This window comes from Lissotriton helveticus, chromosome 5_1 (genome assembly GCF_964261635.1).
Source record: "Lissotriton helveticus chromosome 5_1, aLisHel1.1, whole genome shotgun sequence".
NCBI lineage: Eukaryota > Metazoa > Chordata > Amphibia > Caudata > Salamandridae > Lissotriton > Lissotriton helveticus.
In genome coordinates this window covers 795,623,637-795,650,273 of record NC_136065.1, presented here as the reverse complement: position 1 = coordinate 795,650,273, position 26,637 = coordinate 795,623,637, and the positions used below count along the sequence as shown (strand labels likewise).

Below are 26,637 nucleotides of genomic sequence, written 5' to 3'. Positions count from 1 at the left end.
CCCGACCTACACCCACTGACTCCCTATAAGTGACACACACTGCATTACTTATATTTTTTTGCTGTTTTACTCAAGCCCATTCAGGTACTGTTTCCTTTACTCTCTTTGTCCTCTCTCTTTGTCACTCCCCATGTGTTATCCTAATTCAATTTTTCTCCCTCTTTCACCCCTCTTTACTTATACTACCTGGTCTTTTCTCACTTTCCCTCATCGTTCTTCATTTATCGTGGTTCCGCCACTACCCTTCATTCTCCATTTTTTACTGTCCTTTCTTTTAACAGCCAATCACAGTCTCACACTATCTCTACTTTAGTGTTCTTCCTCTCTCTTCCTTTCTTTTGCTCCTTTAGTCATTTTACTTTTCTCACTTTCATCCAATTACACCTTCTCTATTTTTTACTATGTAATAAACAATCCCTCTGTGGTCATCTTGTAGATCTTTTTCTCTTAACATAACTCTCTTTGTGTCCTTCGCTCATGCTAACTGCTTCATTAAATTTTTTTTTCTTTTTTTGGGGGGGGCGCGCCCCGGTACGCGTACCCTAAGGACAAAAAATTGACAGAGATCCTTTAAAAATATAGCTTTAATTTTATAAATGAATGGTAGTTCTAAAAAGAACTGTTTTTTAAATTCTTTTTTTTAATGTTTTTTGAACATTTTGTACTTTTTTTGGCTTTTCAAAACAGTTTTATATTTTTTTTGTATTTTTTATGGGAAGAAACAAAGAGAAAGGGAATTGAAAATGGCTCAACTGGAGCAAAAAACAAAAAACTGAAAAAATTACTTCTTTTGTTTGGAGCAAATGTGATTCTCACCAGCAAGGACGATCAGCTTTACGCTCTTTTCACCATAGGCGATGAGCTTGCCACATTCAGTACAAGTGACTCTAAAAGTACCAAATCGTTCTTGGATACAAGGCATCACCTCTGATGTTTCTGGTCCCGATTGAGTGAATTGCTTTCTTTTGGAGCTTGTCCTTGAACACTGGGGGAGGTGACTGGCCAGTTCCCTGATCTCTGCACGAGAATAGTTAGCAGGATGCTTCCGGGTCATATGCCGAATCATGGTATTATTACCAAATGAATATTTTTTATCTGGATTGCCCCTTGAGAGTTCTGCACCACAGATTCGACATGTTACCTTAGCCTCATTAACTTTTTTCTTGCCCTCTGGAAGTGAAAAAAACTCCCATACAATGTGTTCTTTTGGCTTGTATGGGGTATTTTCTTCAGGCAGCCGTCTGCTCCCCTCCTCCTCTTCCTCTTCCTCCTCCTCCTCTTCTCCACCAGCAATGTATTGTTGTGGTGGTCCTCTTGGTGGTTGTGGTGGTGGTGGTGGTGCAGATGCTCCAGCTGTTGCTGCTACAGTAGCCATTTCAAAGTACAAAATAATTGTCTCTGTAGATGAAACAGGCCTTCCTCAGTCAAAGGACAAAGTCAGAGTGAGGAAGAAAGGTGGGGTTTTTTATCATTTGGAAAAAAAACTGTGCTGAACCAATCAGAAGTGTTATTTTCAGGTCACAAGACCAAGGCTTTACTCATATGGAAACCAAAACTGTTCTGCACCAATAGAAAGTGTTATTTTCAGGTCACAAGACCCAGGCTGGTCACAAGACCCAGGCATTACTCATTTAGAAACCAAACCTGTTCTGCACCAATAGAAAGTGTTATTTTCAAGTCACATGACCCGACGCGCTTACCCTACGCGCCCGCGGGCATTCAGCGTAAGCGCGTCAGGACGTTTTCGCGATTGTATGCAATCGCGTGCTTTCGGTTGCGATTACGCTGTGCGTCATATGACGCATCACGCGTGTACGCGATACGTCACGATGTTGTTTTCGTTCGCGGCAATAGCGCTCCCCGGTACGCGCCCCAGGGCGCGCCCCAAGTTAAATATAAAAAAAAAAAAAATGTTGACATAATTATACAATATAAAATTCGTTTTAAAATGTATTATTTTTTATACCTATAAAGATTTGCTATTAAAAAACCATTGAAATTCACTGAAAAAACCATAGGTTTCACACCAGTTATAGTTAGGAATTAGCATTTAAAAAACCTTTTAAATTCACTGAAAAAACCATAGGTTTTACACCAGTTATAGTTAGCTGGAAATTTTACTCGCATAAAACCATTGAAATTCCCACGTTATAGTTAGTTGGACTCACTATAACTTGCGAGTGCAATGCACTGCTGATGACATCACATATTACATCACTCATGACATGGTCAGTGACATCACTCATGTCATCACTGATGACACCATCCTTGTGACAGAGTGACAGACCTCCTTTCATTGTAATGTAACCCTTGAAACACATATTCAAAAATAGAAACTAAAATTTTCAAAAAAATGGAGATACCCATACCAGTTACAACAACCAATTCAGTAATTCCACCATCTATATACACATCCACTCATTCACCAACAGTTCTATGTAGTCACGCATACATATACTCACTCATCATATGTAGTGATACACCTATACATCCTGTTACACACCGACAGTCATCCAAAAGATACTGTCACACATACTCACACATGCAAATAAACTATTAAACATCCATTTATTTGCATATACAGTTATACACACACTACCACTTTACTTTTAAGGAAACTTACACATACTTACTCTCTTACACAATCACTTATAGAAACACATACTAATTTAAAAAGGAACTCTTACAATCCCTCACTCTCACATATACTCACTTATATACATCAATATTCACATATACTACATTAAAACATATGTAGTTACTGATAAAGACACTAGTGAGACAGTCATTCACTCACTAACATACACATATACACACTCATCCACCCATACAGTCCTGCACATGTGCTGTATTCAAAACACATACAAACAGTCAGTCATTCATGCATCTATGTGCTAAGTAATACCCCCACCAAACCATACAAACACTTATACTGATACTAAGAAAAACATCTAATAACCCATATACCTACACATGTAGCTACACACCAACCCATGCAGCCACTTATACACAAAGTGTTACATTAATACATATATTTAAATATTTAAACATTACTCACTATTATTTATTTTTCAGAAAGACACACATTCACTGGATGGCGTCATCAGTGATGTCATGAGTGATGTCACTGAACATGTCATGAGTGATGTAATATGTGACGTCATCAGCAGTGCATTGCACGCGCAAGTTATAGTGAGTCCAACTAATTATAACGTGGGAATTTCAATGGTTTTATGCGAGTAAAATTTCCAACTAACTATAACTGGTGTAAAACCTATGGTTTTTTCAGTGAATATATATATATATAAGCTCCAAGGTTGCCACCTCATGAAGGTTGCTGCAGTGGATGTCAGAGTGCGTCTCCAACTGGTGGGAACATTGGAGCGTTGATTTATACTCGGTCTCCCAGCCGCGGGGGTTGCACCACCCAGAAATTTGGGGCCACGGCACATAACTGAAGCACACACTACAAGATCCACAAACCAACGCGAACTCATTCGAGACGCCCATTAGAGGGCTCTTATTTTTAAGTGGGAGGTGTGGCCTCTATGACAAAATGACTGTCGCGCCGCTGAAGAGTGCAATGAGCAGGAAACACGTCCGGCATGAATCGACAGGCATGCTGTAAACTGGATCCGCCCGCCGATCCGGCTTTTACCTCATGAAGGTTGCTGCAGTGGATGTCAGAGTGCGTAAAAAATACGTCGCACTCAGGGATTCTGTGATTCCAATCTTTAGAACAGCACTACTCCATCCACGTGTTTCGACGTCACAGGGTCTTTTTATGGAAACTACCAATATATTGAGTCACAAATATGGTGGAACAGAATATTGTCAAAAATAAAGCATGTTTACTGGACTATTCATATTTATTCTATTATATATAATTTAGTTTAAATATGAAAATACAAAATACTAATGACCTCACAGGGTTTTTTTCACTGTGAGTTGGTCTTGTTTATTTTTTTATACTCTCTCCATCCTCTACCTATTCAAGTCAGATAAGTCAAGTCAGATAATTTATATAGCGCACTACATACCCAGAGGGTCTCAAGGCGCTTAGAAAGGGGAGGAGGATTACTTGTCAAATATCCACGTTTTAAGTTGTTTTCTGAATGCTAGGTGGTTCTGGGTAAGGCGAAGGTAAGCGGGGAGTGAGTTCCATGTTTTAGCAGCTAGGTATGAGTAGGATCTGCCTCCCATGGTGGTCTTGTTGATGCGAGGTACAGTAGCGAGGGCTTGGCTGGAAGAACGTAGTTGGCGGGAGGGGGTGTAGAAGGACAGTCGTGAGTTAAGGCATTCTGGTCCGATGTCGTAGAGTGATTTGTGTGCGTGGGTTAGCAGTCGGAAAGTGATTCTCTTATTGACGGGTAGCCAGTGGAGGTTTTTCAGGTGACCGGAGATGTGTTCGTTGCGCGGTATGTCTAATATAATCCTGGCTGAGGCGTTTTGGATTCGTTGGAGTTTCTTCTGGAGTTTAGCGGTAGTACCTGCGTAGAGGGTGTTTCCGTAGTCCAGTCGGCTCGTGACCAGAGCATGGGTGACTGTTTTCCTCGTTTCGGTGGGGATCCAACGAAAAGTTTTTTTGAGCATGCGGAGAATGTTGAAGCAGGATGAGGATACGGCGCTGACTTGTCTGTTCATTGAGAGTGAAGAATCCAGGATGACGCCTAGGTTCCGTGCGTGGTCTGTCGGGATGGGTGCTTTTCCAAGGGCTTCCGGCCACCAAGAGTCGTCCCATGCAGAGGGGGATGTGCCTAAGATGAGGACTTCTGTTTTGTCTGAGTTCAGTTTCAGACGGCTTTGTTTCATCCATTCGGCAACTTCTTTCATTCCTTCGTGTAGGTTAGTTTTGGCTGTGTTGGGGTCATTGGTGAGGGAAAGGATTAGTTGAGTGTCGTCTGCGTAGGAGATGATGTTGAGGTTGTGTTGGCGTGCGATGGCCGCGAGGGGGCTCATGTATACGTTGAAGAGGGTGGGGCTGAGTGAGGACCCTTGGGGTACGCCGCAGATTACTTCAGTGGCCTCGGACTTGAATGGTGGAAGGCGGACTCTCTGCGTTCTTCCGGTGAGGAACGAGGTGATCCATTCAAGTGCTTTTCCTTGTATTCCGATGTTTCTGAGGCGTTGTAAAAGGGTGCTGTGGCATACTGTGTCGAAGGCTGCAGAGAGGTCGAGGAGGATGAGTGCGACTGTGTCTCCATTGTCCAGTAGAGTTCGAATGTCGTCTGTTGCTGCGATGAGGGCGGTCTCAGTGCTGTGTTTTGCTCGGAAGCCAGATTGTGAGGAGTCGAGGGATTTGTTGGCTTCGAGGAAAGTGGCGAGCTGGTTGTTGACAGCTTTCTCGATTACTTTGGCCGAGAATGGAAGGAGCGAAATGGGGCGGTAATTTTTGAGTTCGGTGGGGTCCGCTGTGGGTTTTTTCAGAAGGGCGGTGAGTTCAGCGTGTTTCCAGTTTTCCGGGAAGGTTGCGGAGTTGAGGGAGCAGTTGATGACGTGTCGGAGGTGCGGTGCTATGACGGAGTCAGCTTTGTTGAAGATGTGGTGAGGGCAGGGGTCTGTGGGGGATCCTGAGTGGATGGAGTTCATCATGCGGATGGTGTCCTCAGTGGAGATTGGGTTCCAGTCGTTAAGGGTGTTCGCGGGGGGTGAGTGTTCAGCATATGGTTGGGTGGGTTGGTCTTCGGGTTGGTTGTCGAAGCTGTTGTGGATGTCAGCAACCTTGTTGTGGAAGAATGAGGCTAGGGAGTCGCAGAGGGCTTGAGAGGGGGTGATGTCGTTGGAGTTGGCCGAGGGATTGGAAAATTCCTTGACGATGTTGAAAAGTTCCTTGCTGTTGTGGGCGTTGTTGTCAAGTCGATCCTTGAATGCTGTTTTCTTGGCCTTTCGGATTAGTTGATGGTGAGTGCGGGTAGCGTTTTTGAAGGCGCCCTTGGTGCTAGTGGTTGGGTCTTTTTTCCAGGCCTTTTCAAGGGAGCGGCAGAGTTTCTTGGATTTCTTAAGATCATCGTTGAACCATGAGGCCTTCTTGTTGCCAGGTTTGCTTTGACGTTTTTTCAGTGGAGCTAAGGTGTCGGCGGTGTTGGATAACCATAGGGTGAAGTTGGCGGCGGCTTGGTCTGGGTTAGAAGAGTGGGCTGGGGTGTTTTGAAGGAGCGATGAGGAGATCTGGTCGATGGTGATTTTGTTCCAGTTTCTTTGCAGAGTTGGTTGGAGGTGGTTGATGGGTTTTGGCTTGTTGTAGGTGAAGTGAACGCAGCTGTGGTCCGTCCAGAGGAGATCCGTAGTGTGGCTGAAGGAGACATGATTGCTGGAGGTGAAGATGGGGTCGAGTGTGTGACCTGCGATGTGGGTGGGGGAAGTGACCAGTTGTTTAAGTCCGAGGTTGGTGAGGTTGTCCAGGAGGGTGGTGGTGTTGTGGTCGTTGAGCTTTTCAAGGTGAAAGTTGAGGTCTCCCAGAAGGATGTATTCTTTGGAGGGGAGCGCGTGGGGAGTGATGAAGTCCGTGATGTCTTCACTAAATTTTGCGCGGGGTCCTGGTGGTCTGTAGAGGAGGGTGCCTCTGAGTGTGGTCTTGGGGTCGATGTGGATCTGGAAGTGAAGGTGTTCGGAGTTGGTGAGGTTGGCGTCAGAGCTGGTTGAGATGCGGATTGATTTCTTATGGACGATAGCGATTCCTCCTCCTGTGCCGGTACGGTCCTTGCGAGTGATCTTATAGTCTTCAGGGATGGCAATGGTGATGTCTGGGGCGGAGGAAGCGTTCATCCATGTTTCTGTTAGGAAGGCGACGTCTGGAGAGATGGTGTCTAGTAGAGTCCAGAGGTCAATGGCGTGTCTGTGGACCGAGCGGGTGTTGAGGAGGATGCATTGTAAGTGGTTGGGGTCGGGAGTCTGTGGTGTGGTCGAGGCGGAGTTGTAGTCGGTGCCGCTGAATTTGCAGGAGTAGCATGAGAAAGGTCCATGGGTGTGTCCAGGAGCGGCTTGGACGCAGGTGGGGGAGCGGCCGGGGTTAAGGGCTAGGAGGGTGGCGGCATCGTAGGTAATGCGGGAGGGCTGGGCAGCGCGAGGGGCAGGGGGTCTGGCGCTGGGCGCGGGCCAGGCGCGGACGGGCGTAGACGGGCTTACCTTTGGCGCACCTTCGGCGCGGATTGGGCGCGGTCGCTGCGCGTGAACGCTGAACGCGGGAACTACTGTCATATATGGATGGTGGAGGGGGAGGGGCGAGGGCGTCTCAGCTGGGAGGCGGGGCGGGCACACGAGGACCACAATAACAATCAAAATGGAGGCGGAGGGGGGAGCACAGCGTAGCGCTACAGGCAGACGCGCGACCAAGGGCTAAACAGCACAAAATAAATTACACAATGTAATACAAGTAAATCGGCAGTTAAACAGGCAGCAGTCAATAATATATGGCAGCTTCCAATGCAGAGCAGCGCTACGATACCAAAGCTAGCAGGGGCAGCTGGGAGCGACCACTCGGCTCGAGGAGAGGAGTGAGTCACGGCGCTCTGAGGCAGGGAAGCGCTATTTTAGGTCAGTGGGAGGGCGTCTCAGCTGGGAGGCGGGGCGGGCACACGAGGACCACAATAACAATCAAAATGGAGGCGGAGGGGGGAGCACAGCGTAGCGCTACAGGCAGACGCGCGACCAAGGGCTAAACAGCACAAAATAAATTACACAATGTAATACAAGTAAATCGGCAGTTAAACAGGCAGCAGTCAATAATATATGGCAGCTTCCAATGCAGAGCAGCGCTACGATACCAAAGCTAGCAGGGGCAGCTGGGAGCGACCACTCGGCTCGAGGAGAGGAGTGAGTCACTATTATGATGCATGATGGGAGTTGACGTGCTTTTAAAAACATCCTTTGTTTCTACTGTTGCAAATCGTGGCATTAGAATTTCCAATTTCAATATTAAATTAAATTAACATGGCCAATCTTTATGGGATGATTTTTCTGTGCCACCAATTTAATTCAATTCAGTATTCATTGAATGGCGGGGACTTTATTTCAACAGCATTCAGATTTTTTGAGAATCTTCTCATTAAAATAGGGGTGTATTGGTATAGTACCATCAGAGGTTTTATGAATCATAGCTTCTTCATTGTGTAGTACCATCTAAGCCTATAGTGGCTTCATGTTCATTATGGTTTAGTACCAAGGCTCTAAATATAAGACCGTTTTTTACAGATTCTTATCATAATCATTATTTCTGAGACAGTACAATTCAATCTCCCAATCATTATTTACAACTGCACAAAAAGTTCTTCATCGATACTTGGCCTTAAGTTTGATGATATATCATGATTCAAGTTGTCTACGTTTTTTTGTTCTATCTCCCCCAAGTTCATGCAGGGAGATTGTGTCTAGGCCATAGTACTGCATTGTTCTCCAATCTGCATTTTGACATTCATTCAGGTGTCTCACTGTTGCATAAGTAACATCTTTGTTTTTTACTGCACGTATATGTTCCAATATCCTTTATTTTTAACATACATATCATGCTTCCAATGTATTGTAAACCACATGGCAGTGAATTACATAAACTACATGTGTCGTTTTACATGTGATGTTGTATTTTATGGATATTGTCTTGCCATCATTGTTGATTACCGTCTTTTTGTTTCCCCCAATCTTGCAGGCTTTGCAATTATTGCATTTTATGAAACCTTTTCCTGCATCCTTTAGCCAATTTTGTGCTGTTGCTGTTTTGTTGGTTTGTAGGTGACTTTGTACCATCTTGTCTTTAAGTGATTGAGTTTTTTTTATAAGTCACCGATGGTCGACTGCCCAATAGCTTTCCTATGTGTGGATCTTGGCTAATCAAATGCCAGTGTTTCTGTACTGCATTTATGATCTTTTTGTTTTCCTTGTTGTAGGTTATATTGAGCCTGAGTGCTTCCTGGTTTCATTCTCTATTTCGTTAGTTTGTGTTTTCGAAATCAATGTTTCAGCAGGTGTTTTTGTTCTCACTTTTTCCAGGCTTGTAGCAAGGTCTGCTTGTTTGTATCCTCTCTTTTTCATCCTTAATATTGTTGCTTGAAATTGATATACTGCATATTCATCTTTTGAACAGTTTCAACACATTCTGATTAATTCCCAATAGGGGATGCTTCTAAATAGAGATTTAGGGTGGACGCTTTCACCATGGATTACACTGTTCGTAGCTGCTAAAACAAGAAGCACGTAGGCTCATTATAACCTACAGCAACGAAAACAAAAAGATCATAAATGCAGTACAGAAACACTGGCATTTGATTAGCTAAGATCCAGACATAGTAAAGCTATTGGGCTAGTTTCCTGTTCAGGGAGGACCTAGCTTGGCAGTTAGGGCTGGACTGTTCCCATGAGACATGGGTCAAGACTGATTTGCATATGTCCAGGTCTAAACTGGGGTGGCATTGTGAGCAAAAGAATGATGGATTTAACCCAGATCTCTTGACTGGGGGGTGAATGTTTTCATTTGTTCTGCATTCCATCCATCAATTGGGTGTTTTTAGATTTACTGTTCTCACTCAAATCTAAGCTACAGTAGAGAAAATGTTGGACTTTGGAGGGGTGAGAATTACTAACATTTAAATACTTATCAACAGAACAAATATTTAAACAATCACAAAAAAATATGCATTATAAATATATACATTTCAGTTTGATTGAAAAAATAATGAAATAATCCGCCAAAAATGAACAAATATAAAAGCAAATAAATATATTTAAAATAAATGCATTTTCCTCTCTGCTACCCAAAAGATCCTTTAAAAAAAAGTAATAATAGCAAATAATAACATCAAAGCAGTAATTAAATTAAATAAAATGATAAATATACAATTAATTGGAAATATTTATTATTAAATACAGTTATCAATGAATAGACAATCAATGAAAATAGAAAAATAATTGTCTTAACAAATAATCAATTTAATACTTAATCTGCTATCAATTTAATTTTTAATTTTACATAAAACCAAACATTCATAAACAAATAACTTCCTACTGTATTCTCCTACAAATCCAACAACCTTCTACTAAATTATAAATTAATAAATACATTATGGAAAATTAAAATTGAACATTAAAAATAAAGAATACACTGAATTATTAAAATGACAATCAATTAAATAATTTAACTAATGAATTACCATTTAAATATTTAGATACAATAAAACATTAATTTAAAATAAAAAGCAATCATTCATAATTGACATAACTTTGCACCCTAGTCCTCCATAATCCCAACAACATGGTACTAAATTATACATTAATAGTTAAATGTAAAAAAATATATATAATTGCATGTTTAAACTTTCTATATTAAAACCACGAAGCAGTTATTATAATAATAACACCTCTAATGAATATAATAACTAATACATATTAAAATAATTAAATATCGTATGTATTACAGTTCTGTTCAGTTCAGTTCAGAAATCTTTATTCGGCTATATTCCAAGCCATAAAAGAAAACATTATAAAAGACAAAGAATTTCTGATTTAGTAAAAGGTAAACAATATGAACCATAGTTTTTAAAAGGAAGAGAAAATAAGATTTACAAATCAACAGGTGAAGAAAGCTCATGATATTCCTATCAGCACCCTAGACACAGCCATGATTATGTTAGGACAGAAAGAAGCCACATTCTAGTGCCAAATGTCAACATTTTTAAGAATATCAATAAATATAAAGTGCAGTGGTAAGATATAATACAGACTCATTTCCCAACAATAATTCTGAGTGGAACTGAAGTGGAGATATATCTATAGACCATCAAACAGATAAATTCATTCTTTAAAAGCTGGAGATAGCGCAAAGCTGCCTGGTATCTTGTTATATTCAAATATTTTAAAAGTGGTATTAAAAAAGTGTGCCTTGGATTAATATAAGGATTGCAAAAGAACATAGAGTGCCACGTGCTCTGCTTAAATTGCGAATCACATGGGCATATATCCAATCCAGCTTCTGTATATACATTTTGTGGATATGAAACCAGTAAGTGTAAGGTTCCAAACCTAAACCTTTTAAGATAATATCATTTAACATGGCTAAAGTAAAAAGAAAGGTAAGGCTCGGTCCGCATTGTACACACCAAAAGTGAGTGGTCAATAACCCTGCATTTTCCATCTCGTACATGTCTCTTTTCAAATACAAATGCCCCATGTATTCTTTCTTTAACTTGGACCTATTTATTTTAGCAATATTCACTAGGTTGTCAAAAGAATGTGACAGACCCAGGTCCCTCAATTGGGCTTTAATATAGGAGAGCCAAGGGGTTTTGCTTGCCCACTCTAGTATTACATCTGTGGTCAACCTCTAAGGAATCTATTATTCTGGCATCTGAAAACTTTATTGTTTCGTTAGATGCAAACAGTCCTTTCATCATCAGTACAGCGCCGGGATGAAAGCAGCCATCATTTGCACTTTACAAATCACTTTTCATTCATTCATTACAACGATATTAAAGTAATCTATTATTTATACAGCGCTATTTTTAAAAAAATATTATAAACATACAAACAATATTCTTAACTTCTATATTAGTACCACGATATTTTTGACGTTACAATATTTTTGACACAATTTGCTTGCAAGTCTTTATTTTAGAAAGAGATGTTCGCCATGACAGCAGTCAAAGTAACAAAACAAAGGAGCGTGGCATAAGAAGTTGGCAAACATCAGAGACGGTGTATAGATAATACTTTGAAAGATGCTAACATGGGTGGAGCCACAGGCCCCAAGCTCTCTTCGTGCATCACTACATTTCCAATACAGAGTGAACACGTCATATGGCAGGGGCGAGCAGGATGCTGAAGCCTGTTTTACTTGAACGGGATGAAATGACCAAATGTCGTCCCAGCGCAGGAGGTTTCCTAGTGGCTTACAACATAAATATGACGCATATGTATTGGTCAGATCCATTGCAGAAAGACAACTTAAATAACTGTTTTTTCAAAGTTCAAACACTTCACAAAATATAATCATGGACTGTGACTGTTGGACAAGTAGATATCTTCTTCCGCCCTTGTCTTGTGATTGAGCCACATGCTGTAACAAACTCATAGAGAGAGGTTTTAGCGAGAGAGAACATAACCGTAACGGATGGAAGTGGATGCATTTCACTGTAGCGCTGCAGTCGTTCACTTTAATAGCTGTTAACTGTACAGAAAGCCTGTTAGCCTGATGGTCTGTGACTTGCTACTTATTCCATTGCTTGGTGTATCTGCATAGTAATTGAAACTTACAGTGTGTGTGCCACATAAGCTAATTTGCCCTTTGACATAGTTCAATTCCCAAAGATTTACAATGGCGAAATGAAAGCTGAACAGCAACGAAGATGGAAGCTGTCAGACAAAGTGATGTGCTACTAGCTTGGAAACAGATCCAGATTGTGACTCACAATTGTTTGGATATCTTATTTATTTTCAAATCATAGAGTGTCGGAGAGCCCGGGGCTTATTTACAAGAGGCCTGCGCTGCAGGACGTCACTTTTTTTATGCTTCGGTGGTGCAGGACTCTTAATCATATCTATGAGACGACACCAAGCCACCCTCCATCGCTTTGCATGACCTTATAGATATGGAGTAAGGCAAGGCATTGGAAAGCGCTGTGTTCCCTTACTCTGCTCAATGAGGCATTCCATGGGTGTTGTGGTGGCTGTTAGCAATCAAAACCCATGGATTTTGATGCTGTCCCAGATTTTACAAAATCACGTAAACCTGGAGCAGCGCCAAAATCTACCACCTCCCCAGAGCAGGCGTAACAAGGAGAAATCTTTTCCTCTCTCCTTGTTTTTTCCACTTCCCATATGTGCTGCATTCTGCAGCATACATAGAATGAGGAAAATGCCTCTTAGAATTGTTTTTGTGCAGGTAGGAGCCCCTACCTGCACAGTAACAATCCTGCCTGCAGCGGGGTGCAAGGATACCTATGTAGGTACTAGCCAACAAATTGTGCACTGGCGCAGGGGCAAAGGACAGGAATGCAGAGTATTTCGATGCCCTATGCCAATTCATCGTAAATGAGGCCCCCAGTTTGATCCAATCTGGCATAGTCTTAGGGCCGGACTGGAAACCATACCTGGCAAAACATTCAAATCAGCCCACACTGCAAGAGACAGCAACTAAAATGGGGTCATAGGTACACCCTTGGGTCTTGGTAGCCCATCCTGTTTTGTTAGCAACCCCCACCATGCAACCCACCCGGCAAATGCCAGAGTGGAAAAGTGGCCAATCCAGAAATGCTTTGGCATTCTACCCGGAAATTCAAGTGGAAGAGAGAAAATTAACATGTTCAATGCAGAATAAGATGAATCCCCCAATATGTGATGCCACCAATACTTCTCTGCTCCATGATTGTTTAATCATATTTTTGTGCCCTTCTAATAGGCTACATCAAGAGCAACACGGAAATCATTCAGACAAGAAGAAGAAGAAGAAGCTAAAGTTCGTCCATACTTAGGCCGTGTGGATCCAGGTAGTGTACATGCCCAGATATTTCAAACATGCTACTTTGTGGCAGCTACTAACTTTGTTTGAGGTATGCCTGTTGCAAAGCAGATAATTATTGTCAAAGCACTGGTATCAATTGAAGTGTGAGAATCACCTTACAGGATTGGAAACAATGAAGTGCCGACAAAGCAAGGGTTATTAGATATTGAAATGGTTCACCAACATTATATTGTATTGTAAAATCATTTATAAAGTGCTTCATACACAAACTTGACTCCAAAGTAAACTGGTGGAATGGCAGCACATTATACCAGTGAGGAATGCCTGGTTGATGTAGGAAAGTAGGATCTGCTTCTATGGTTACCCCTACTTTTTGGTAGATGTGATTTTGTTTTTGACTAGTCTTACTGGGATCCTGCTAATCAGGACCTCAGACGATCTGCCTTTTCCCTAAATTGCTGTGTTCAGTTCTTAGGTACATCCCAGATTGGATACTGATAGTCCCTAGTATATGGTACTAAGGTACCCAGTGTATAGGTACCACAGATGTCTCCCATGGGCTGAAGCATGTATTATGCCACCCATGAGAGACCATTCAAAATGGAACTACAGGCCTGCCATTGCAGCCTGTGTAAATTGATGCTAGCACCAATTACTAAAGATATATGTTTCCTATATCTAGGGTCACTGCACTTAAAACCTATAAGTCATCTCTATAGCAGGCCTTTGCAATCCTGAAGGCAGGGTGCTTGGTTCTAAGTAAGAGGTGCCCCTGCCTGAGCAGGACCCCCCTGCAGCCTATGGAGTCCATTCTCCCGGGTTGTCAGTGAAGCAGCCACATACTATATAGAGGGACACCGCTTGACACCGCTTAACGCAAGGTGGCCGACCACCTGGAAGCTCAGGACAACGGCTCAGAAGGGTCACCCTCACTAAAATCAGCGCGCAGCCCAGCTCGGTCACTTACAACTCCTCGGACCTCGCACAAATCATAACAGAGCTCAGGAGAGCACTGCAAGCAGTGGCAACACTGAATCCCACAGGGGAGAGCTCAGACGTAGAGAGAGGCCTGCATTTGCTCAATTCGGAAGAAGAAGGCAGTGATGCACATACATCCCGAGAAGGCTCAATGACACCCCCGTTAGTGACTCCTCAAACAGCGGACACACTAATATAATGGAGCTGAGGCAGCTGGAGACACAGAAAGGGCGGCTTGGCTTCAGGCTGGGCCATTGTCCCACCCCGGCATCACAATACCGTGGTCATTCAGGTTAGTCACAACAGCTGCAAAAATCAACACTGTTCCAGTCCAAAACAGGCAGCCGAGAACAGAAACTGTATTTACGGGTGCTCATCTTATGACATCTATAGGCGGGCAGCAGCAGCAGCAGTGACAGGACGGGATGCACATCCACCACCCCTCAGCAATGAACTAAACTTTGTACATGAAATTCAGTTTGGATGTATTGCCCCGAGCGATGGGTCCCCCGAGTTGGGAATGTTTCCTGTTGTTTGAGTTTACCCCGCCCTTTTCCCCTACTCTCCAGATGTCCTTGGGGGAACGAGGAAACGGAAGCGGAAAATTCAAACAATATGTAAGTGACTGGCAGTGGGTTGACGGGAGGGAGCAGTGGGTGAGGAGAACGCCACACTTAGGGAAAGCACTGATTCGGCATCGAACTACATGACACCCAAGGTCCCTAACACAGACATCAAACTCAGCACATTAAACGTTAGAGGGATGCATAAGGCAAACAAGCGATATGCATATATTAAGAGGCAACAGGCACAGATAGCTCTTTTGTAAGAGATATACCTGATGGAGACGGAGGTGGGCAGTCTCCATAAAAAATTGGTGGGGCATTATCTGTGCCACGACATACTCCACATTCGCCAGAGGCACACTCATATGGATTAGACCAGGGGTACCATTCAGGGAGCAAACACGACTAGTAGGCAAGGACGGTCGATACGCACTGATGGCGGGCCTATTAGAAGGCCAATCAATACTATTAGGGAGTATATTCGCCCCCAATGTAGAGCAGGATCAATATTGGGGTTGTCTCACAGGTGTACTAGCCCAGCACCCATCGATCCCGTGGATCCTTGGGTGGATTACAATTGCACTCTGGACATTCACCTAGATAGATCGCATCCCCCATCAGTGCAATCACCTGCATTAAAACATACATAGCACTTCCAGTGGTGGGTGGATCGGTGGGCGCTAGTGGATGCCTGGAGAGCACGGAAGCCAACCGCTAAAATCTATTCCTTTCACTCCGTCCCACACGACTTGAGAGTCAGGCTCAATAGGTTTCTTTGCTCCACATTTCTCCTACCCAAAGGGCAACACACAGACTACCTAGGCAGGGTAGTGTCAGATCATGATGCGCACACAGTGATCCTTAGATGGAGACAGCCCTATCCCCCCGTTCCAACCTGGAAACTACCCCGAGAGTGCCTCACTGATCAGGCGTTCCATCAAATCCACGGGGAGTACATCCAAGAACACTTTCTACTAAAAGCCGGCACAGCGTCCTCCAGATTAACAGAATGGGACGCGTTTAAGATAAGCGCCAGGGGACACTGCATCCAACAGGTAGTGGGTGTGCGGAGAACACTGGAAAGCACGCTACAAAATGCAGAGGTTAAACTGGCGGACCTGTCAAAAGACATGGACCAAAGGAAAGCCACACTGGCGCAGCTTACAGAAGCTAAAACATTTCATGCAGAAATCACGCGAGACCAACACAAATATAACTTTGGTGCATATGCAGCTAGAGTGCACCGGGAGGGTAACAGAGAGGGTCACTTCTAGCCTGACTAGCCAAGCAGTACACAGCGGTACACCCGATCACAGAACTCCCAGACAAAGAGGGACACCCTAAGCACTCACAAATCGGCATAATGCACATATTCCATGACTACTATACAGAAATCTACTCCGACTAACACCGGAGACGCCCCGAAAACTGACTCGGTTTCTCGGCCCGTCACCCATGCCCGAGATCTCACCCGCGGACAAGAAGGAATTAGAAGCGAAGATCATGCCCTCGGGCATAATCCATGCGATCAGAACATTAGCACAAAACAAAGCGCCAGGTATGGACGGATTCCCCCTCGAGTATTATAGCACATTTGCAAATCAAGTAGCACCGCGGATGGCATCCATGTACGAAAACACACTAACTAGAGGTGAACTTCTGGGTTCACTCCGGGAATCGATCCTGGTGACGTTTCCGAAGCCACATTGAGATCCCACGCTCCCAGCCTCATATAGACTAATAACGCTCTTAAATGTGGACTGTAAAATTCTGGGGAAAATATTAGCTGACCGGTACAGTCAAATCCTTCCAGCTATGGTACACCCAGACCAATGTGGCTTTGTCCCGTGGCGTAACACCTCACAAAATTGCGCAGTTTGTTTCATATCCAGGACAGGGCAAAAGTCCAGTTCTCACATGCGGCATGCCTAATCTTGGATCTTGAGAAAGCCTTCGATACACTAACATGGTCCTACCTGTTCGCAGCCCTCCGGAAGATAAACGTTGGCCCCATGCTCCTGGCATACACACAACTCCTCTATAAGAACCTTATCTCCAGGGTAAGAATTGGCAAACTCATATCAGCCCTATACCCGGTGGAGCGGGGGCCTGGGCAGGGGTGCCCCCTCTCCCCCCCTCCTATTTGCTCTGACAAGCGATTACGATGGGAGGGGCGGACATGGGGAATCCCAATAGCAGATACAATACATTGCATCCGGGACTTCACTGGTGACCTCACCTCAATATGGGCAGCGCTGCAGACTTTGAGGAGACCTCAGGTCTCAGAGTCAACTGGGACAAATCTACGATTTTCTCACTCAGTCCTCATCTGGCACCCCTGGACGTCACAGTGGGCGCCCAGAGACTCACATGGACTACTGCGGCCCCCTGATATCTAGGAGTGCGGTTATACCATTCCCCCGAATATCTTTATGAGAGCAATCATCGGAAAAGGTTGGCGGGCCTGCGAGCGCTGTTGAGTTTCTGGAAAACTCAGCCTCTGGCGCCCATCGGACGCGTAGCCATAGCCAAAATGATTATGGTTCCTAGATTGCTCTATCACTTCACGAATCTTCCTGTGATACCACCGCAATCCTTCTTTCGGGAGCTAGACACATTACTCACAGCCCTAATATGGGGAGACGGCCGCCATAGAGTAGCCCTGCGTACTTAATATTTAAGCACGACCCGAGGAGGGCTAGGTGTCCCATGCTTTGAGGCATATTTCCTAAGGACACAACTCCAATGGATGTCTTACTGGACAGCAGAAAGACATGTAGGGGAAACAGTAACCGATGAAGGCCGAATACCCCTCCCAGCTAATAGGAGAATGTTATTGCCGGGTATCAAACCACAACGCACACATCCGCTACAGGTTTCCCTGGCCCGCAAGTGTATATTATGGGTACACCGCATGTCGAAAGGACAGCCCCTGTATTCCACGTTACTCTTCCTAGTAGGGTTCCCCCGGAAAGATGAATACTACACCACAGGAGCCCTTCAGGTATGGACTGACCACGATGTAACAGAGGTGGAGTCTCTGTTCCATGAGGTACAGTTGATGACGTATGCCCAAATGGTCGAGTGGTATGACCTCCTGCCGGGACAATTCCTAATGCACAGACAGCTTTGAGAAAGTGGTCGCCAATACTGGGATCTTCGGGATGGGGAACCCCTGACACATCCAGTGTTGCACACAATACTGCGGATGGGGACTGGCAGGCACTTAGTCATTTGGCACTACAGGGCAATCCAGGAGCTGACTAACATTTCCCTAGATGGGTTGCGACAGACGTGGGAGACCCCGTAGGTCGGGCATTCCATGATAAAGAATGGGAGCAAATGCTGGACTATCCAAAAAGGGTGTTTAGGAATGCGAGTTTCAAAAACATACAGTTCAGTGTCCTACACCGAGCATACCTCTCACCAGATAAATTGCACCGTTTCTACCCAGACACACAATTCGCGTGCCCCTTGTGTCAAACTCCAGAGGCGAACTTTAGACACATGTTCTGGGATTGCCACACCATACAGCAATACTGGGACAGGGTACACCAAATGCTCCGAGCAACAGTCAATCTCCCGAACATTTCCACTTGGGAAGCATGCGCTCTGGGAATTCTCAGGAAAAAAAAAGTCTGAAAAATTACAATGGCGCTTTGCATCACTAGCTTTTCTCCTAGCAAAGAGGAGCATAGTCATGCATTGGAGAGCCCCAAATAGGCCCCCGGTGCCGGCTTGGATGGGTGCAAGGAACAAATGGGGGGCAGCAGAGGAAGAGACACTGAGGGAGGAGGAAGTGAAGGGTAAATGTAAACATCCAGTATCCATGGAATGGGCGCAGTGGTTAATTCAATTCAAACATGAGACAACAGTGGGAGAAACACCTGAAGCCTCACAGCTCCCATCCCAAACCCCCCCCTGTCTCCCGTGGCGCAGACTCCAGCTACCATTGCGTAACGTCAAGGCACGTGGGACGGACGGCCTGTCTGGAAAGTCCTCGTAGGGTTATTGCTTATTCCCACAGCTGAGCTTTCTCCCCCCACTTACTCCGCAATATAGACCAACTAATTTGTAGCCAGTCAACTCATCAGCCGACATAACTGAACACCCTGTTCGCTTTGAGCATTCCCCCCCACCTTCTTCCCCACAGTTCACAGTTTTAGTTCCCCCACGGCAGTTCAGATGCCGACTTAACCTAACAGAGCAGGTGGTCAGGTACACTAACGGGGACAACATACAAAATTGAAGGAGAGGGCAATATACCTACTTTCGCCACCAAGTAACTCCCCGGACCAGACACAGCAGACTATAATACCATACCGCGAGACTAGCCATGAGATGATATCTGGACTGTTGTAAGATGACATATTTAGTCGGCTAGACAAAAGACGACATTGCAAACTTTGTAACTATAGATGATGCTCAAATACTCATAAATGTTTGTTAAACTGTATTATAGCTGATGTCTCAAATGGAAATCTGTACTGTAAAACCCAAATAAAGAATTTTAAACAAAAAACATAGAGGGACACCACTTAATTACGCGATGATCATCTCGAAACTGTGGTACAAAAAAGGGGTAGCTGCAGTGGAAATGCAATATCAAATGAAGATCAACATCACCTGTTAAAACAATTACAAACAATACTTATTCATGGTTGAACATATTTAATTACGTTTGTACATGTAATGACATGTCCAAAAAACAGCACATTTGTCAGTAAAATTGCGCTGAGAAGCCCCAAAAGGGAGGGAAAGGAGAGAATGGTGCAGCAATGTGCAAAAGTGAAGGTAAGTAAGAGAGGGAGGGCAGTGAACAGTATTTGCATCCAAAACATAAAAAGACCTACCCAGCCTTAACCAAGGCTGAATTATTTACACAATCGTAATGTTTGCAAAGACATGCTGGATCTATAACTTTCATCTATATTTGGTAAACAAAGCATAAGGCTGTCGAAACTGGCTGCAATGTCAGTCAGTCAGTCAAATTACTTTATTGCGATAACTTAATATCATATAAAGACAATGGCAATACAAACATACATCTATATAACAAATACATTCGTCTAAAAACATTTATGATACAATCCTATAAAAATCATACATCAGTTTATAATTCATAGTGATGTGATGATACAAAGTGCAAAGTGCTAAAGTGCAAAGAGAAATATAAATAAAACAAGAAGATTTATTCAGACTGAACTATAAGTCTTAGACCCATGTTGTGTTGAAATCCAATGTGATGGTGTTAATATAAAAGTAATTGATTTAACAGTATTGGCAGCGATTTAGTTCTATACTATTCTTCATAGTGTCATTAATGTTGCAAAAGGGATACATGTAGTGGATGGGAATACAATTGTGAATACAAATTAAGGGGATGGGTTTGCGAACAATGGTTTAACTGAATTAAATGACATGTAAGCATGGTGTGAGATCTTCCCCCCTTGCCTGACCAATTAGATTTTGTATTTTTACGATATCAAAACTTTAGTGGGGGGTACATGAGGAACGAAAGGTATAATTAAGATAGCTTTAGTTAGTTAGTTAGATTGCAGTGCTCAGGATGCTGTCTGAGAGTCGGGGATGCTGTTGCGGGGAAAGATGCTCTGAGAAGCTGATGAAGAAGCCGAATGCAGAATCTTCTGCCCCAATTTAATTGGGTTAGATAAAAGGATCGCAGAAGAATATCGAGGAGGAAGAGAGTGTCAGAGAGGGGTGCGACGAAACCGTCGGTATTTTAGAGAGGTCTACTATCCTGTCCTGAATCCTGCTCTGAAGTCTTTGGGCCCCATTAGGATGTCAGGTGGATCGCCACCGCCATGTGTGCGGTGGCGATCCGCCCGACATCCTTCCCCGCCCGCCACCCATTTCCCCCCGCCATATTACTATGGCGGGGGACCGCGGCAGACGGAAAGACCGTCCGCTGCTTTTCCGCCCGGTCAAGTAGTTGACCGGGCGGAAAAGGGTTCCATATGGTGGCAGTGTCTGTTAGACACCGCCATCCATATTAGGGTGTGTGCGGGGACATGCTTTTCCGTGGCAGCAACGCCGTCATGGAAAGGCATGCGGGAATGTCTTGTTGGGGCCCGTTGTGGTCCCCCAGGGACTCTGGGGGGCGGGGGCTGCACATGGGGGGTACCTATGGTACCCCCTGCACTTCACTGTACAACGTGGCAGGCACCACGCGGTGCCTGTCACGTTGTGCATTGAAGTGCACAGTGTGCATATTTAGCATTGGGGTGGGCGGTGCTTTCGGCACCGCCTGCCGCAATGTTAAAAATGCGGGATGCGCCCGCCAGTGTGGCGGGCGCATCCTAATGACCCCAAAGGGACCGCCGCCCTTATGGCGGGCGGTCCCGTTTTACGTCAGGATGGCGGGCGTACAAAGTCCGCCCGCCATCCTAATGGGCCCCTTAGAGTTAATTGTCACCATCAACTAGTTCAACAAATGGTCCATCGACCAGAGGAATGAACTTTTTGATCAGTGAGAGGTACCTTAGGAATAAGATATAACTAATCCTAAAATTGTGGAAATCATAAACTTTGACTCCAGCTGTTTACTCAACTGTGAGTGTTTTTTATGGGCCCAGCTGAGTATATGGTAGTGGAGTATCTGTTGTTAGTACACCGCTGGATCACACTTGTGTTTGCAGTGACCAGGTCACAAGCAAAGCAAATTTCCACTGAACAGACACTGGATCCTGGAACAATGGACCAAGTGCCTTCCAAGAGAAGGAACAGGAGGGTTAAGGCTGTGTCTTCCCCTCAGACTTAGAGTGAGAATCAGTCTCTTGAGGGGGATGAACCTAGTCTCTGTGAATGGACTGCCTCTATAGAACAAGAACCTGATAAGCTTGAGTTCTTGGGGGGCAGTGGGCCCTTCTCTTTAACCCCTGAGACAGCAAGCTGCTGCTGAGGCTGCTGGGAATGTCAGTGGGTCCCATAGGATCCACTGGGATGAAGGACTTCTGTAATCAGAGGGTGGAAACCCTAAGCCTGGTGCTACCAGGAGGTTGGTCATACCCCAGAAGTTTAGAGGCTTGCTGCTTGCCCTAGCACATGACATTCCTCTAGCAGGACACCTAGGGCAAAGTAAGACTTAGAACAGGCTTGTCCCTCACTTTCACTGGCCTCAGATGCCTGAGGACACTAGGGAGGTCGGTCGCTCTCTCCTGTGCAACCTGCCAAGCCAGTGGCAAGTCAGGTGGCATCCCAAAGCCCCCTTAATTCCATTCCCAGTGTATGGGGTTCCCTTTCAGAGGTTTGGGGTTGATATCATGGGTCCCATGAACCCTTCAACAGCCTCTGGGCACAGTTACATTCTAGTGGTGGTGGACCATGCCATTAGATGTCAAGAAGCTATTCGCCTTAGGACCACTACAGCTCCTCTGGTGGCAAGGGCCTTCTTAGGACTTTTTTTCCAGAGTGTGCATCCATAAGGAGGCCTTAACTGACAGAGGTACCAACTTCATGTCATGTTATATTACTGCAATGTGGAAAGAGTGTGGAGTGAATTACATATTCACCACACCCTACCATCCTCAATGTAATGGGTTAGTTTAAAGATTCAACAAAACCTTAAAGGGTATGATCATGGGCCTCAAAGAAAAGCTTAGGTGCAAATGGTATGTCCTTCTGCCTGGCCTTCTCTTTGCCTACAACGAGGTCCCTCAGAAGGGGGTCAGCTACAGACCTTTTGAACTCCTGTTTGGGCATCCAGTTAGATGTCCCTTGTGTCTAGTGAAGATGGGATGGGAGTTACCTCTCAAACCTCCCAAACAGGAAATAGTGGACTATGTACTTGGTCTGCACGCTCACATGGCTGAAAACATGAAAAAGGACAGCAAAAACCTCGAGGCAAGCCAAGAACTCCAAAAAGCTTGGCATGACCAAAAGGCTGTCCTGACTGTTCATCAGCCAGGTCAGAAGGTGTAGGTGTTGGAGCTTGTGGCCCCAGCAGCTCTACAGGACAAATGGAGTGGTCCCCATACCATTCTTTAACAATAGGGCAAGGTCACCTATTTGGTGGACCTTGGCACTCCCAGAAGTCCCCATAGTGTACTTCATGTGAAGAGGCTAAAACCTTTTGTTAAAAGGGCTGACATGGGTTTGCTCATGGCAACTGATGAAGGACAGGAGTAAAAGAGTGAACCTCTTCCTGACATCCTTTCACAAAACCCTGATCATGCATCAGGTGATGGAGTAGCTTTGGCAGGCAGCCTCACTGATCAACAGCAAAGTGATTGCAGGAAGGTCCTCAATTAATACATGCATATGTTTTCTCTGACTCCCACTCAAACCACCAGGTGTACCCTGAAGTGGACACAGGTGAGAGGCTACCTGCTAGGAATAAAATCTACAGCCAGCCTGACCAGAAGAGCATATTGATAATTTGGCCTCAGCCAAGTTCTTAAGCACATTTGACCTTACTGCTGTCTATTGGCAAATCAGACTAGCTGAGGATGCCAAACCAAACACAGCATTTTTTCAACCCCTAGTGGGCATTATACATTTATTGTAATGCCTTCTTGCTTGAAGAATGCACCAGTCACATTTCAAACGTTTGTGAATATATTTTTCACAGACCTGGAAGCCTATAATGCAATGTTAAAAATGGGGGTCTCTAGCTGGCAGAGGTAGGTACCTTTGTCCAAAGAGGGACCCTTGCTTCTAGTCAGGGTACAGGGTAAACAATCATAAAATAACCTCTGCTGACCCCCTTTGTAGCTTGGCACGAGCACATAGGCTTATTCCAGAGGCAGTGTGTAAAGCATTTGTGAACACATATAGTAATACAGTGAAAACAATACAAATGGAAACCACACCGCATAGAAAAATAAGTAATCTTTATCTAAACCAAATAAGACCAAAACGCCAAAAATCCCAAATACAGGATTACAAATATGATTTTCAAATGGTAGCAACAGGTCAGTTCAAATTGCAGATGCAACACTTTTCACACAAAGTATCTTGGATGCGTCGCACACACAAACAAAAAGGGTCCCAGGGAAGGTGATGCGTTGGTTCCTTACTGCTGTGCAGGGGAGGTGATGTGTTGGTTCCCTACCGGAGAGGAGGTAATGCTTCGGTATTTTACTGCGTGGGGAGGTGATGAGTTGGTTCCTTACTGCGTCCCCCAATGATGGGAGAAACTTGGCACCCAGTAAGGAACTTCAGGGGAACTGGCGGTGAAGTCTTTGTGTCCCTGAGACTTCAGAACAGGAGGCAAGCTCAGTTTCAAGCCCTTGGAGATCTTCCTCAAGAAGGGGACACACCAAACAGCAAAGTCCTTTTCCCTTTCCTTGGCAGAGAGTAGCCGATGCAGGCCTACCCCAGACAGTAAACTACACCGGGGCAGTATTCCACCTCAGCTTCTCGGCTCTTCTCCTTGGCAATGGTTCCTCTTGATTTCCCATAATTTATCTAAAAGTCTGGGGTCAGGGCCCCTCTTTTTATACAGTAAATCTCCTTGTTCTCTGGTGGCAGAGAAACCCTGTGCTCAGTCAAAACCAGTTCTGTCCTCTCTGGCCTCTCTGGTGGTGCTTCCTGGCAGGAGGCAGAGACAGCATTGTGGAAGGCAGACAAGGCCCATTCAGGTGAAAGGAAATCTCCTCCCCCTACTCTTAAGGCAGCCCAGGTCTATTCAGCCCAGCCCTGACTCATCCAGACTCTCTGGAGCCACTGCACCTCCCCAGCCTCCGTTACACCAAAGACATACAGTCAATACACATCCTGGAAGAGGCACACTGGACTGAACAGACACTGGATCCTGGAACAATAGACCAAGTGCTTTCCAAGAGAAGGAACAGGAGGGTTAAGGCTCTGTCTTCCCCCAGACTTAGAGTGAGAATCAGTCTCTTGAGGGGGATGCTCCTAGTCTCTGTGAAGGACTGCCTCAGATGAACTAGAACCTGATAAGCTTGAGTTCTTGGGGGGCAGTGGGCCCTTCTCTTTAACCCCTCAGACAGCAAGCCGCTTTTAGAGTTCTTTGTAATGGAATGTACACTTGTTGGTAGGCACTCAGAATGTTATGGTTGAAAGCAAGGGATTTAGAGCTGTGAAGCTGATGGAGGATGAAGCTGGAGTTACCTGCTGTTAACCTTCAATAATGAAGATTATTCTACACATGTGTGGAGAGCATCTTTACATTGGCGACGAGGGAAACTAGAAGATTTTCTGCGCAAGGGGCAGATTGTTGTTGCACCTCCACCCTTGATTATCAATATTTATCAAAGAATATCATCCTCCACATTGTGAGTAATGTGATTAAATTAGTTTACAATTGACTGAGAAGTGTTCAAGCTGCGAGTTGTGTGACTGAGAGTTCCTGGTTTAGAAGATTACTATTGTCACATTGACATTTTTTATGGCTGCAGCATTGATGTTGTGACAATTTGATGCCAATGACGTCGTTACATGGGATTGATTAATGCTGACAGCGTCTTCTGCACTATATTTATAACTGGATATATATAAATGCCTTGTTTGAATTCAAGATTTCTACTGTCGCTTCATTTTGCCAACAAATGGTGGTATTGGAGGATTTAAAATGCTACTTGGATCACAAGGTGTTACTGAGAGTTGCACGTTTGCATAAAAGTGAATATTATGAATCCCGGAAGGTATTGCATTGGATCATTACATGTGCGGGGATTGAGGAAAGACCTTGCTCCGTAAATATCGCCATTATACAAGTTGTACTCATCGTTGAACTAGAATACAAAAAATACAAGGACGTTTTGAATCCTACCGCAGTTGAAGGACGCGTTGCTTGCGAGCGAGGTTAAGCGCGAGGTTCTAACATCTTACAGCACACCGCAATTGAGCTTGACGTCCCGACGTTCTTTGTGCATGCAGTCGGAGTTACGTTGTTCAGAAGTCAATTTCCTTTAGAAATCGGGTGTAAACAATGCAGCGTGGTGGCCATCTTGAGACTTTGGGAGGACTTTCCTATTACAAGATTGACATTACGTTGTTCTTTAAGGGGCTAAGCTCGATCTCGGAGACTGAACTCAATCTTATTTCCTTGAAATTATCGACGTTGGGGAACTGCTGAAGAAAGAAGCTGGCTTCATCTTATTTGGAAAGAAAAAATATAAGGAACAACTTAACAAGGTTTTTATTTTAAATTATTGTGTTAGTTCATTTTTTTTTCTCTCCAACTAACATCATTTTATTTACAGGGGGACTTGCTTAAAGTGTTTGATAAAGTATTGTATATTTGTATGGGATTGGAATTTCAGTAGGCATTTTGATAACTTTGTTGTCCTAATGGGTGATCAGGGATTAACTGCACCACCTTCTTTTCTTCCAACACCTGGGGAGCCAGTAATCCCGTGGAAGGAGTGGAAGAAATTATTTTTAACATATATTTTAGCTACAGGTGCAGATAAATATGGCCCTGTACATAAACAAGCAATACTTTTACATAACTTATGAGTAAGAAGGACATCGCTTACACGAAAACCTTCCTGAAGTTTCACTTGGAGTTGGTGATGGTCAGCTTAGCAATGTATATGATATGAGCATGCAGATGTTAGAATCAAGGTTTACTACTAAGATAAATGTAGTTCTTGAAAGGCATACATTTTTCTGTAGAGTCCAGAAGGGAGATGAAGATATTGCTACTTATGTTGCTGCTTT

The 26,637-nt window shown here is 44.3% G+C and overlaps 1 protein-coding gene across 1 annotated transcript in view; it reads left to right on the top strand.

Moving 5' to 3' along the window:
* LOC144753380 (SPARC-like) overlaps positions 1-26,637 on the top strand; it is a 1,082,362-nt gene that overhangs the window by 474,620 nt on the left and 581,105 nt on the right. The window contains exon 3 of the mRNA XM_078641095.1: positions 13,382-13,469. Coding sequence (XP_078497221.1) covers positions 13,382-13,469 — 88 coding nt within the window. The remainder of the gene's footprint in view (positions 1-13,381; positions 13,470-26,637) is intronic.